General features: G+C 47.8%; 1 protein-coding gene across 2 annotated transcripts in view; it reads right to left on the minus strand.

Annotated features, from left to right (window-relative positions):
* Positions 1-13353, minus strand: part of JPH3 (junctophilin 3) — a 114901-nt gene that overhangs the window by 68637 nt on the left and 32911 nt on the right. For both annotated transcript variants that reach the window (XM_034788704.1, XM_034788703.1), the window contains exon 2: positions 10212-10989. In XM_034788704.1, coding sequence (XP_034644595.1) covers positions 10212-10989 — 778 coding nt within the window. The remainder of the gene's footprint in view (positions 1-10211; positions 10990-13353) is intronic.

Here is a 13353-nt window from a genome sequence, read left to right on the forward strand (position 1 = left end):
TGGAAGGGAAGGACACATGTGACTTGGTAAGAGGACTAAACTATGAACACAGAGCATCTCACCCCGCTGACAGCCAGGAAGAAGGCAAGGCATGTGGTGAGGGGCAGAAAGGCGGCGTCGGAGCTGGAATCAACTACTCTCAAGAGCGACCAGTAGGAGGCACACTAGTGGTGAGCAAACCCTGTGACATTCTCCCTTGCACAGGCCACCTCCTTAGGAACACCTGGTTTCCTGCTCGCTTTCCACAGGCATCCCAGTACAAGATCACACTGTTAGCCCCCTCTCACAGGCACATGGTCCCCTCGCTGCTCAGGCCCCATTCTCTAAGAACACTCCTCTCCCCGACTCACTCAGGCTCTGTCCCAGTGTCAAGTGGTTCCCAGTCCCTTTCCACAGGCTGTGTTCCATTAACATATGTGTCCACACAGGTCATTTCCCACGACAACGCTATGCCCTCTAGTTTGTGCCCCTCCTCCCCCAATTCACAAGCTCAGGAGACAATTACAGCATGAATTATGAATGGCCGCGTTTCTCGTGCTCACTGCTTTAGGTAATAGCCGCTCTCACTATTTAAAATAGGTCAGCGCGGGACACGGCTCACTGCTGCTGCTCCTCCTCAAAGTTGAACTTTCACGCTCAGTCAGCCTCCAACATCATATTTAACCATGACCCATTTCAGCTTAAATCTGTTAGCAACAAATTCCCCTCCGCCCTGGCCCCAAATGGTTCCTCACCAAAGATAGGAAGCAGGAAATCCAGCTGTACGTGGACCACTGCTTTCTACCACAAGTTCAGATTCTTTACTGCTCTGCCGTCATCTGTTACAAAGATACTTCTGATGACACACACACACAAGGGAGTAGGAATGAACTCAAGAAAGAGCCCCAGAGCTCCCTGAGGCATCAAAAAAGCCAGCAGATATCTTAAGTGCAAGAGTAAGTACAGCTAAGTACAAATATAAGACCCTGTGCATAAGCTTTACAAAGAACTAGAGTAGCATTGTTATAACTCAGTGCACTGCCTGTAGTAACTTTATTGTAGCTTTAGAATGTTTTGGACTGTAAGGGTTCTGTTCCATTGGTTTCATTCGGGCTGGATTTTTGAAGGAGACCTGTATGACTCAAATAACCTTTTGCACCTTGCCATTTAACTGTAGAGGGGTTTTTCTTGCCTTCCAGCTTCCTTCTTTGTGTTGGAGCGTGCAGGCCTCCTTTGACTCTGTTATGGCACCCTGAAGCAGCAGCCATGCCGAATCTAAGGATTTGAATAGTCTCATCTTTGTCCGGTTCTTTTAGACTATCTTGCTTTTTTTTAAAAAAAATATATATTTTCAAGTTCCCCTTTCTAAAGTTGAATGTCACTATTATAGATTTTGGCCCAATTCCTCTGCTGTGGATGGCAAATTTAATTATATTTTTCTCACCATTTTCTTAGTGGCTCAACTTAATATATCTTGAACCAACTCCTGTGCCGTACTTGGGACTAACCTGGGAGTAGCATCACCTGTTGAGTGGTTTAGAAGCTGTTGTTCCGAGGAGCAATTGGTTAAAGTATTGAGAAAATTCTTTCCATAAGACATGTCCTGACATGTGACCAGTTTATATGCTGAATATCTCCAGTCTTTGAAGGGTGTAGTCAGTGGTCCCTTCCATGAGTGGCTAGTCCATTCCAGGAATTAGGGAGACCCTGACTGGTGACAGTGGGCAGCAAAAGGTGTGTTGTTCATGCTACAAGATAGTCAAGGAGAACTACAGGGCCTGTGGGCATGCAGTAACCCCAACAAAGAATTTCCACCCATTACAATCAAGTCCTGTATCTTTTCAGCAATGAAGGATACTACATGACCCAGCTCAAAATCTTGTTTGCTTGGGCCCACCTGTACACTTAACCTATTGGAGTCCATCCATCACTAGCTGACAGAGGGTCTGGTGTCTAGTTCTGCTCCCTTCTAGGCTATGGAACTGTAGAGTAAAACTAAGTAGTGAAATATGAATGAAACATCCCATAATACAAACAGAAGGTTCTTCTGGGCACCACGGAAATGCATTCTAAGTAGGCTTGGAGGGATTCCATGTTTATTATCTTTTTTAAATGAAATTCAATGGATAATGTCAGTGTTAATTTCCAAACACATAAGACCCGATCCCTTGCTCTGATACCCCATTGACTTCATTGGAGCTACACCAGCATACAACAGATGTAAAAGAGTGGCGAATTAGAACCATATTCTTTCATTTTAATTGCATTAAAGGAAATCTGGAAAAGCTCCATCCCTAATTCTTATTTATCCAAAGTTTAAGTTAAAAATATTTTAAACAAACTTCCTTTCCTATGTTACCACTAACTCTGGTTTGTTAAAACTGAAACAATGTCGAGAATCCAATTGACCTGTCACTAGTTATGCTGCATTTTTACTTTTTTTTCTTTTTCTTCATTTCTCTCCGTTTGGACAGTGAAATTCAGTGAAGAGATTTTCATTTTTGGTGACAGTTGGTTTCCCCTTCAGGTTCCACTTACTAACGTTGCAGTGTCTGAGCTGCAGGTGCTGCAGGGGAATGCTAATGATTTTAACAAAATTGTAATAAATAAAGATGTTTAAATAGATAAAAACATGAACATATTTCTAATTGCGCTTAGGTTTTGTAAACTGTTTGCAGACTCTAAATTTTGGACCATGGAGTTAAGAGAGGCCTGTTAAAGGCTGTAGGAGCTGAGAATCAGAACATTCAGAACAGGGCCGGCTCTACCATTTTTGCCGCCCCAAGCAAAAAAAAAAAAAAAAAGCCGCTCGGACTGTGCCACCCCAAGAATGGATGGAATACCACCCCTTAGCATGTGCCGCCCCAGGCACGTGCTTCCTCCGCTGGTGCCTGGAGCCGGCCCTGATTCAGAAATGAAATCATACAGGGATAGATTCTTAGCTGGTGAAAATTGGCATAGCTCCGGCGTACTTCAGTGGAACTACACTGATTTACATGGAGCTGAGAATTTAGCCCATCACATTTCAAAGGAAACTTACAGGTGCTGTCTGCTTACAAGGTAATGAATGTACAGTGGGCTAAATAATCTCCAAGGGTCTTTTCAATAGACAAGCAGTCTTCACACGCCAGAAACAGTGTTTGCAAAATAAAAAGACCACAGCTTTCAATGCTGAGTGAGGCCGTGCTCTCTTTCTTTCTTATGGGCCTACTGAAGGGCAGGCTAGATAACAGCTGAATGGGAAAGGTGTAGGAGCAGTCCTACAGAATGCAGAGATCAGACTACCCATGGCCTCCTGGTAGCATTCCTGTTGCTGGCTCTAAAGGGAGTAGGGGAGTAAGCTGTCACTAAAAGTCCTCTGTCAACTGGAATCTCTTTAAAAAATGGACTATACCAGTTTCTGATAGACCTTAGTGTGTCCTACTTCGTTAATAGTCCTTTAAAAATGCAAAGGCTTGTGTTTACTCCTTTTTGTGATGGTTGGAAGTGTCTTTGGGGGTGCACTCAACAGCAACACTCCCAGAAATATTCTGGCTCCTTTCTCTCTGTCTGTGTGCATACTTGCTGGCTGCCCGTTCACTTTCAGTTGTGACTTTGCTGCTGCCACTGTTTCTTTTGCAGAGCATGGGAAAGGGCACGAACTATCAAATAAACAGTGAAACCGACTGCACGCAAAGTGCTGTCAAAATACACAAAGCAAACCAGAAATAGAGAGAACAATGTTTTCCTTCATCTCTTTCAGTTACAGAAATCCTAGGCATTAAGTGCAACAATAATGGGTACAAGATTTTCAGATGGGAAAATGATTTTTAAGTTAATGGTGTCTCTTTAAACAGCTAAAAGATATATAGCCACTGTCATCCAAAGATCTCAATATGCAAAACAAACAAGCTGTGTTATATACTGAGTTCCCTTGACCCATTACTGAAATGCAGCCACCTCTGGGACGGTGTACATCAGCCATTTAACAATACACAGCAACAACAGCACAGTTCTGCACAAAAAATAAGTACCATACCCAGGTTGGGAGACAGAATGTAGTTACCTAAGTTGGGATTTGTCCTATTGTTAGGGGGAAATACTATGGGATCTATTAATGACCAAGACAGGTCAGGAACTCTGTTTTGCATCTCACATGAAAGATACAAGCCCCCCCACCCAGTGAGGGTCATTGGTTCAGTACTAGGAGATGCGGTCACCTATGGAGTCACCAGCAGCCCTTCCTCCAGTACCCTGGGTTTCCCTTGCAAGCCTCCAAGCTGAGTACTGACCAGGGCTGATCCAGCTCATTTTGCAAGATCTGATGAGATAACCACCTGTGGGTACTACAGCTGTAGATCCCATGTACTCACAGGGGGCTTGTTCCCCAGAGTGGCTTGCTCCTTGCGGGCAGAGCTCAGTGCAAGCTTCCTTCCATCCTCCATTCTCTTGGCCCTGGACTTCTGCTGCATTGAGTGTTTTGGGGTGGGGGAGAGCTAATTACAAACACAAGCACACTTGTTCAGTTTGATTTTTCCTTCCTTAAAAAAAAAATAGAAGCTATAACTTTAAATGCCACAAGCTAATTGAAGCATCACTAGCTCTGAATTATGTCTCCTCCATCTCCAGCACTCCTGCGTTATTGGTCTTTCAGGACAGATCAATCACACACCCCGATCCACTATTACGAGTGAGTTAGCACCATGGGATGAAGAATTCACCAGTGCTCAGGTAAGGCACCTCCTATCAGAACAAAAGGCACAACTTTTCTACTACAGCCAGTATGTGTGGCAATAGTACATGAGATTGCTGGGGACCTGGGGGTGGATCAAACCACACTGACTGATCTGGACTTGCTTGTGTTCTACAGTTCTTTTCTCTTTCTTTTCTAAACTTTGACAGTAATTTGATACAACACCAGTTAGAAAGTATCATCAAATGCAAATATGCTCAAAAAACAAGCCCAGGAGGCTCATTCACACTCAGATAAGAGATCCAGCCCACTTTCTGATAAAGCATTTTTAAGTGTCACTTTGAATACGAATGATTGAAACTTACAGTTTGTCTAATTCGGTTAGGGCTGGGTGGCACCAGACTTCTTTTCTTTTTCTCCCCCCTTTCCTTTCTAATTAATTTCATCTCACTCAGAAAACGGAGAGGAAACACTACACTGTAATAAACAACCTCTGCACTGCAGCCTTAAGGCACTGAGCAGTAATATTAAGGGACATTTAATCAACGGAGGAGCCTTTTCTCTCCAGCCCGCCCCTCTTTTGCCTGGAGTAGGTTCTGTGTCATTAGGCTCTCAGGTAGATTTTGAGAACCAGCGAGTTAGCTGTGTATATCTGTCATGCGCATTTGTATAAATCTAGCTAGCTGGCTACAGAGAGAGGAGAGTTTAATTTGTCTCTGGAGGATCACATTGTTCTGAACACATCATTAGCACATGTCCCTCCCTCTTCCCCACCACCGCTCCATAAAAAGCTTCCATAAGTCTAAAGTCTAAAGATTTCTATTAAGAATGGGGGGAATGGGAGAGAGGGCACTGGCACAAGGATCTGCCAGCAGATCGAGGAACGTGATTGTTCCCCTTTATTCGACATTGGTGAGGCCTCATCTGGAATACTGTGTCCAGTTTTGGGCCCCACACTACAAGAAGGATGTGGAAAAATTGGAAAGAGTCCAGCGGAGGGCAACAAAAATGATTAGGGGTCTGGAGCACATGACTTATGAGGAGAGGCTGAGAGAACTGGGATTGTTTAGTCTCCAGAAGAGAAGAGTGAGGGGGGATTTGATAGCAGCCTTCAACTACCTGAAGGGGGGTTCCAAAGAGGATGGAGCTCGGCTGTTCTCAGTGGTGGCAGATGACAGAACAAGGAGCAATGGTCTCAAGTTGCAGTGGGGGAGGTCCAGGTTGGATATCAGGAAAAACTATTTCACTAGGAGGGTGGTGAAACACTGGAATGCGTTACCTAGGGAGGTGGTGGAGTCTCCTTCCTTGGAGGTTTTTAAGGCCCGGCTTGACAAAGCCCTGGCTGGGATGATTTAGCTGGGAATTGGTCCTGCTTTGAGCAGGGGGTTGGACTAGATGACCTCTTGAGGTCCCTTCCAACTCTGATATTCTATGATTCTATAAGGAAAGGAATACATGGAATTTCTCATGGGACGAACATAGGGTTGGAATAGTGGCTACTTAGCAAGGCTTTTCAAATAGTGAGGAGACTGGGTAATGGGAAGTGTTAGATAACACTCCCCCATGCTTTTGCCTGGTCACTGGGCTGCTGAATGGGCTGGGAATCAATGCCATTATTACTTTATTTAAATTTGCAGTGTCCGTTGAAAGGAAAGCCAGCAGTAGAATATCAGAAGGGGTGGCAGGTCAGGATGGAGGAATAGCAGCAGAGATATGGAGGAAGCCCAAACGACTAGAATAGTATGGGGAGTGGCAGCTCGGGACTGGGGGGCACAGGAGAGCCCAGGACTGGAACAGCAGGGGGGTGGAGTGGGTCAGGAATCAGAGGCATTGGAGGATCTTTACAGGTATCCCACATCTGGAATAGCAAGGGTGCTGCAAGAGCACATGTGCCATAGATCTGGATTGTGGGACATTAGCAGAGATGGGTGGGCATGCTTGCACAGTACCCGTACAGCAACTGCTCACCTCCAGCCAACTCTACCACCCCCATACTCGCTGCCAAGAACTCTAAAATTCACCCCTCTTTGATATTCACAAGCATTAATGCCTGAATGAAAAAATGCAGGTCATGGTGGAGTAGCCGAGACCTGAAATCCAAACCACTGTCTAACTGTTCTAACTTGGGGGGAAAGTGTGTCCACTGGATTCTCTAGGGTTCCACAGCGGACACGGGGCTGAAGGATGTTCTTTTGCAGAAGGTGCGGGACTGGTACTGAGCAGTTCTGCGTTCAGATCTGAATTCTATCGCAGACTTCCTGTGTGACCTTGTTACGTCCTCTCTGTGTTTCAGTTCCCCAGCTGTAAAATGGGCATAATGATCCTTCCTTTCTCCTGCCCTTTGACTGTGTTGTCTATTTAGACGGTAAACCCTTTGGTCGTGGGAACTGACTCTTCCTATGTGTATGGACAGCACCTTACACAACGGAGCCCAGATTTCAGCTGGGGCCTCTATGTGCTACTGTAATACAAATAGTTAATAATAATAATAGAATTTGGCTCTAAATGTTTAAAGAAAGAGAAGGAAAGAGAGAGAGAGAGAGAGAGAGAAAGGACTCTTTTTTCCCCAGCCCCAGCATTCCCCAGGCTTTTTCAGAGATCTGAAAATAGGATCATTTTTTCATATAAAGCTGAAGTGTTTTTTGTTTAGTTTGTTTTTTGGCAACACGTGTATCTCTTATTCTAGCTCTGGGATGGATATTTTCCAGGTGGCGGCTCCAGGGGAACATGGGGGAGGCACATAGGCAGAGATGAGATTTCCTCAGCCAAGTGACTGCAAGGCCATCATCCCTGCATTCCAGCAGCCTCTCAAGTGGGCGACGCTGCATTTCCGCCTCACCCTGATGAATGGGTTTTCCCTTGACTGACAGGAATTCTCTGGATCTTGCTAAAAGCCGTGTGGGCGGCACAAAACAGGCACTGAGCATAGCAGTGCTACGAGAAGCGTGAGATAAGGCACACGCAGCTCCCGTACCTGAGATACCAGCACTATGCCACCCAGGTGAGCCATGCAGAGGGAAATAGGTTGAGAGTGAGTAGGGGGGAAAGTAGGTCACAGTGAAGCCTTCCCCCTGTGCACCCCACCTGCCTGGCTTTGATGGAAATGTCCCTGCCATTGAATCATTGAAAGTATTGTGACCATCAGTGACTGGCATAGCATGCTGGTCTTCAAGGGGTTCTGTATTTAATCACACGGCCTAGCAAACATCTGCCAATATGTACCCCAGAGCAGGTCAGCACTGGGAAAGAGAGAGAGAACGGGAAAACAAAGTCTGAGACAGAGAGACACACACACAAAGGTCCAGAGAGAAAGAGTGGAAAAGGACGGATGGATGGATGGATAGATTAGATAGAACAAACACAGGCCCAGAGAGAAAAAATTCCAAAGTGTAATTAAAAACTAAAACTGGGTCTTTCCCTCAGGTCCCTTGCACTGCTCTGTGATTAATAAGAAGAGCTTCAGGAAGACAGTCTCTAGGCTGAGTGCCTCATTTCCTGGGGCATGCAGGAATTCCTTGGGTACACGGAGCCACTGCTTCCAAGCAGAGAAGAGCCTAGCAAAGGGCAAACCCGTCCCGGAGCTGCGGCTGTAATTAGGGATCTGTCTCTTCTTCCCTTTGAAATCTTGTTTATCGGGGGCAGCGAGAAGTAGATGGGAATCCACATGGCACCGGCTAGAACCCACCAGGTTTTTCTGAGCTACAGACCAGCAAGAAAATACTAGGGGAGTAGCTTGTAGAGAACCCTTCTGTCCAGCATTAGAGATATGGTCCCCATTAATGCAGGGCTTTAGAACAGGATGCAGAGGAAAGAAGCAGCAAAGGGGTTAATGACACCCAGCACCTCCTAAGTGACAGCTGTGTTGTCACTGTGTCCCATACAAGTGATGCCACTGGTAAAGAAATAGAGAGAGGAAATTAAACACCAAGGCCATGCCACAATATTGACAGTGAGGGGCATATTTCACATGTAGTGCCTGGAGACCAAGCTGCTTGGCTCCTGCTAGCTTTAATGGTAGTTGCACAGCTAAATCTCTGTATACCAGGCTGAAAGAGTCACCGGCTAAGAGAGTGCCTGAGCCAGGAAACCGTGAATCACAGCGGATGCCCAGTTCCTTGACAAACAGGGATGCAGCTTCTCGGCCTTTGTCCTGCAGCAGGAGATGCAATGCTGCAAAACAGGGTCATGACCTTTGACCCCCCTGTGTAGATATTGCCTCATTGGGTATTGGCGTGAGGTCGCCACCAAATGAACCTGGGGTTCTGCCACTGCCCTGACTGCCACAGGGGATGATGGTGCTCCCAGTGTCACATGGGATAACAGCAGCACCTGTAGCTATATCCCCTGCTGCCTGGGGTTTGTATATTAACTGAGATTTTGTTTTGCTTTCTTCACTTAATTCGACACCCAGCACCAGTTTTCTGGACTGAGAACATCCTTTGAACGTGTCTCTGGTGTGGCTGAGCTGCTGTGACTTTGACCTTTCACCTCAGGGCAGAGTTGGCTTCAGATGAGACTCATCTGTCCCGTGAGTTCAGCACAAACAATTGCCACCCTTAGCAAACAGAGGGATGTCGAGATCTATGCAGAGCCGAATTCTAGGCTGGTTTAATGCAACCAACTTATCACATTTGTTAACCTTCATAGCTTTAGTTCCCTGAAAGATCCTCTCCATACAGCTGACCAGGACTTTGGAACAAGTAATGTTGAGACAGCCCTTGAAGAATCCATCCCTGGTTTTAGATGAGACCCAGTTTATGCAGGGACAAGATATATGTTAGGTTTCCAGGCTGGCTGCATATGGCCAATAAAACTACTACTTCTTTACCTTGATTATACTGGCCCGGATTTGCAGTCACACCCCAACCTGTCCTCCACTTTTGCACAGACAGCTTTGCACAGGCTCCTAGAATTGGTCACCAATGCATGCAGGTGCCATATTGGTGCAGCAAACTGCACACATCAGTGTGGTGGTGCAAAATTGCAGTGGTAAGCCAGGGACTGAAAATCAGATACGTTGAGCTTTGTGGCCTAACTCTACGGCCACCTAAGCCCCGACATCCAGACGAGCGTTGCCTGCATTTGCCTGAAGAACCGAGCCCTTTTTGTGCAAATTAAAGGCTCCTAGTTACTGTGCTGGGGAAGGGAGACCACTCGGCCAACGTGCTGGTTCAGATGGGTGGGGTGCCCTCACTTGTTGCTTTGAATAAGGTAACGCAGTCAAACAGTCAATTCCATTATTGCAAAGTTCAACCCAGGACACAAGGAGCCCTGGGTGACACTGAGCAGCTCCGGCTGTGTCTATCAGCCCGTGAGAGCTGGAGAGCCAGAGAGAACCACAGGCTCTATCTGTGTCCATCAGCCCCAATAAAGGATCCCCTTTCTATCCATGAAGGTCAAACCTTGTCTCTCCTCCACCATGAGGGACACCACAGATCACACAGAATACCATAGAGATCAGAGTCACAGCAATGGGCTCTCTGCCACTCTGCCGGCCAACATCTCCCCCGACCTCCACTCATCTCCGTAACAACCAGACATAACAACGAGGCAGCCTTACCTGGAAGCCGCAATCTCCGCTTTCTGCTTGGCGATGGTGGCCGCCCTCTCTGCCGCCTCGGTGGCCCGATCCACCTTCTCGCGGATCTTGCTGGCCCTCAGTGGAATTAGGTTCTTCCGCTTGCCGCTCACCAGGACGTTCTGTTTGTACTTCCCCTCCTCCTTGGTGCCGTCCGGGAAGGTCATGGAGCCGTAGCCATGGCGCTTGTTGTTGGCCCACTCCCCCTCATACTTCAGCCCGTCCGAGCGCTGGCTGACCCCGAAGCCCGAGCGCTTGTCGTTCTTCCACTCGCCCACGTAGATCTCGGTGGTGGTGGCATCAATGTCGTCCTCGATGACGGACAGCTCGGCCTCGCCCTCGCCCAAGCTGATGGTGGAGTTGATGTCGCTGGCGGTGGAGCTGACGGTGCTCATGCCCGCCTCGCTCCGGAAGGAGCTCTGCTTGCTGCGCTGGCTGGCGAGGGAGCTCTTGGACTCAGACTTGCGCAGCTTGAGTCCGCTCAGCAGGGACCGCCGGAAGATCCCCTTCTTCTTGCTCTTGAGGATCTCGGCGTCGCTGTGGGCCATGAGGACGAAGCCGCCCCTGGAGACAGCAGGGCTGCCGGCCACGGCAGGCGAGGAGTCGGGGTGCAGCGCTGTGCCGTTGGTATGCTCACTGCGCAGCGAGTTAATGGATGTCCTCAGGGGCGACCTGATAACCGCAGCCATGCCGTAGGGGACACTCTGCCGGACGCCATAGCCTTGGCGCATGCCACCAGCCCACTGGCCCTGGTACGTCCCTGTGAACAGAGATGCCAGAGGAAGAAAACAGAGAGAGCTTGATTTATGCACTGCACCAAGTCCTGCCTAGCGGGTTGTATACAGGAGCATAGCAATCACTGAGCCATTCGTTACTGGGAGGGTGGGAGCCCAGCGAAGGGCAGATCCAGAGCCAACCCCCCTCCCAAGCCTGGAGATGTTCTTAGTCCAGGCCCATCTCTATTTGTGGGGGCAGCCAGTGTGTTGGTGGGGGAAGGAGGAAGAAATATCTTAGCAAGAGTCCAAGAATGCATTTCAGCTCCCTTGGGAGTTGGCCCGGAAATAATAGGAAACAGCCAAGGCACCACATCACATGGGCCTATCCTTCCAGGAATTGCCTATCACACCCACGCCCTAAACTGAAAGGAAAGAGAGCAGGGAGACAGAGCCTAGGAACTCTTAGCCTAGAACAGAGTAAAATCCCATCTCTTTTGGTCACCAGCCTCTGACAGTGATCAAAGCTGGCTGGTACATTACAAAAGATGTATTTATATACATAGCACCTTCCATCCAAAGAGCAGTGGAAGGAAGCAGCAATAGAGATATAAAGGCCACATGCCTAGGGACCCATCTGGATATTACATTCAGAAATGTGCACCCATCTGCACTCCTGCATTTGCGTGGGCATTTACCTGGGTTACTTTACAGGTATTTAGGAGTCTACAAGTACACATGGGCACTTGTAGTAATTGTAGGTGCAAAGGTATGTGCAGTTTTGAGGGCTATAAGTTACAGTCCCTGGGAAGGCATAACAGCCGTATTACATTTGTAAGTGTGCAGTATTCGGCTCAGGGGGCGGGGCGGGAGGACTGTCTTCCTGCCCTGAGCTGATGTTCATTCATGTCCTGAACCACTGGGATCAACCTCCTTTGTAATTTTATCCCAGGCATTTTAACTGCAGATCTTGGTCTTAATTCTTAGTGGCTTAATCCTTTCTGTGCCCAGAGTTTCCAGGCTGACTGAGTACACAATGAGGTATTTATGAACACGAGTAAACACTCCGTCCTTGCTTTGCCAGCCATGAAGTGATAATGTGCGTAGGGCAGGAGTTAAGTTTTTGCTAAGAAGCCATCCACCTTATTTCATAGAAATTTGAATCATAGGACTGGAAGGGACCTCAAGAGGTCATCTAGTCCAGTCTCATGCACTCATGGCAGGACTAAGTATTATCCAGACCATCCCTGACAGGGGTTTGTCTAACCTGCTCTTAAAAATCTCCAATGATGGAGATTCCACAACCTCCCTGGGCAATCCCTTCTCTCAGGGCCTGATCCGTCAATGTGCTGACGGCTCCTGAAAAGTGCTCCGCTCTCTGCACTCCTTCTAACATCAACAGGCTCTGCCTAGCACCACCCTGGGTACACTCAGCGCCTTGCAAAATTGGGCCCTTCCTTTGTACCATACTGATACCTACGCTGCAAGGGCTTCAGAAAATAGACTTGCTGGAACAGTGACCCCTCTCTGAACCAAACTGAAACTAAACCTTGATAAAAACGGCCCCGGTAAAGCCCAGATTATGACCTCGGACTTAGTCTGATAAAGTCTTTCTATCCTCTCTGCGTACAGCAGGACACGTTCTTTGCCCTTGGTAATAATCGTGCAGAAATTAGTGACCTGTTAGGTTTCTCCTAGCCTATCCCTGTGGCTGGTGGAAGGTTGTTCCCTGCAATATTTTCCAGGGCTAAGTGTTCTGAGCAATAGGGTTTCTACTGCTTCTACTGTTAAGGCCAGAAGGGCTAATTAGGATGATCTAATCGGACCTCCTGTATATCACAGGCCATAGAACTTCCACCAACTCACACCACTAGGAGATATTTCCTAAAATGCAATCTAAATTTCCCTTTATTCCCTGTTATTGGAAATTCCCTACATAATTCTGCTCCTTCCTTGAAATCTAGGCTGGTCAGACACTTCTGTGCAGTTATGGTTATCACCTTCTCTTGCTCATCCTTTGGCCAAGCCTTACAGTCCGAATATTGTTGCCATGGGTTACATCAATTGTTTTTTAAATAGTCCCGAACTACTGTATTTGTGTGCCTGACAGGGCCGGCTCCAGGCACCAGCTGAGCAAGCTGGTGCTTGGGGCGGCAGATTGTTGGAGGCGGCGTTCACCCAATCCTAGGGTGGCTCGGACGCTTTTATTTATTTATTTATTTTATTTTGTTCTTGTTCCGCTCCAGCCGCCCTGCAGGGCAGTCCTCTTCGTTCCCTCCCCGCCGACCGGAGCGGAGCCCTCGCGGCAGGCGGCAGGAGGCAGCGCAGCGGGAGGGGCCACATGGCAGCGCCCCTGCTGTAGCCCTGGCCGCCCCCTTCTCTCTCTCTCCCGCCCACTCCCGCCCACTTCC

The sequence above is a fragment of the Trachemys scripta genome, chromosome 13, assembly GCF_013100865.1.
Source record: "Trachemys scripta elegans isolate TJP31775 chromosome 13, CAS_Tse_1.0, whole genome shotgun sequence".
NCBI lineage: Eukaryota > Metazoa > Chordata > Testudines > Emydidae > Trachemys > Trachemys scripta.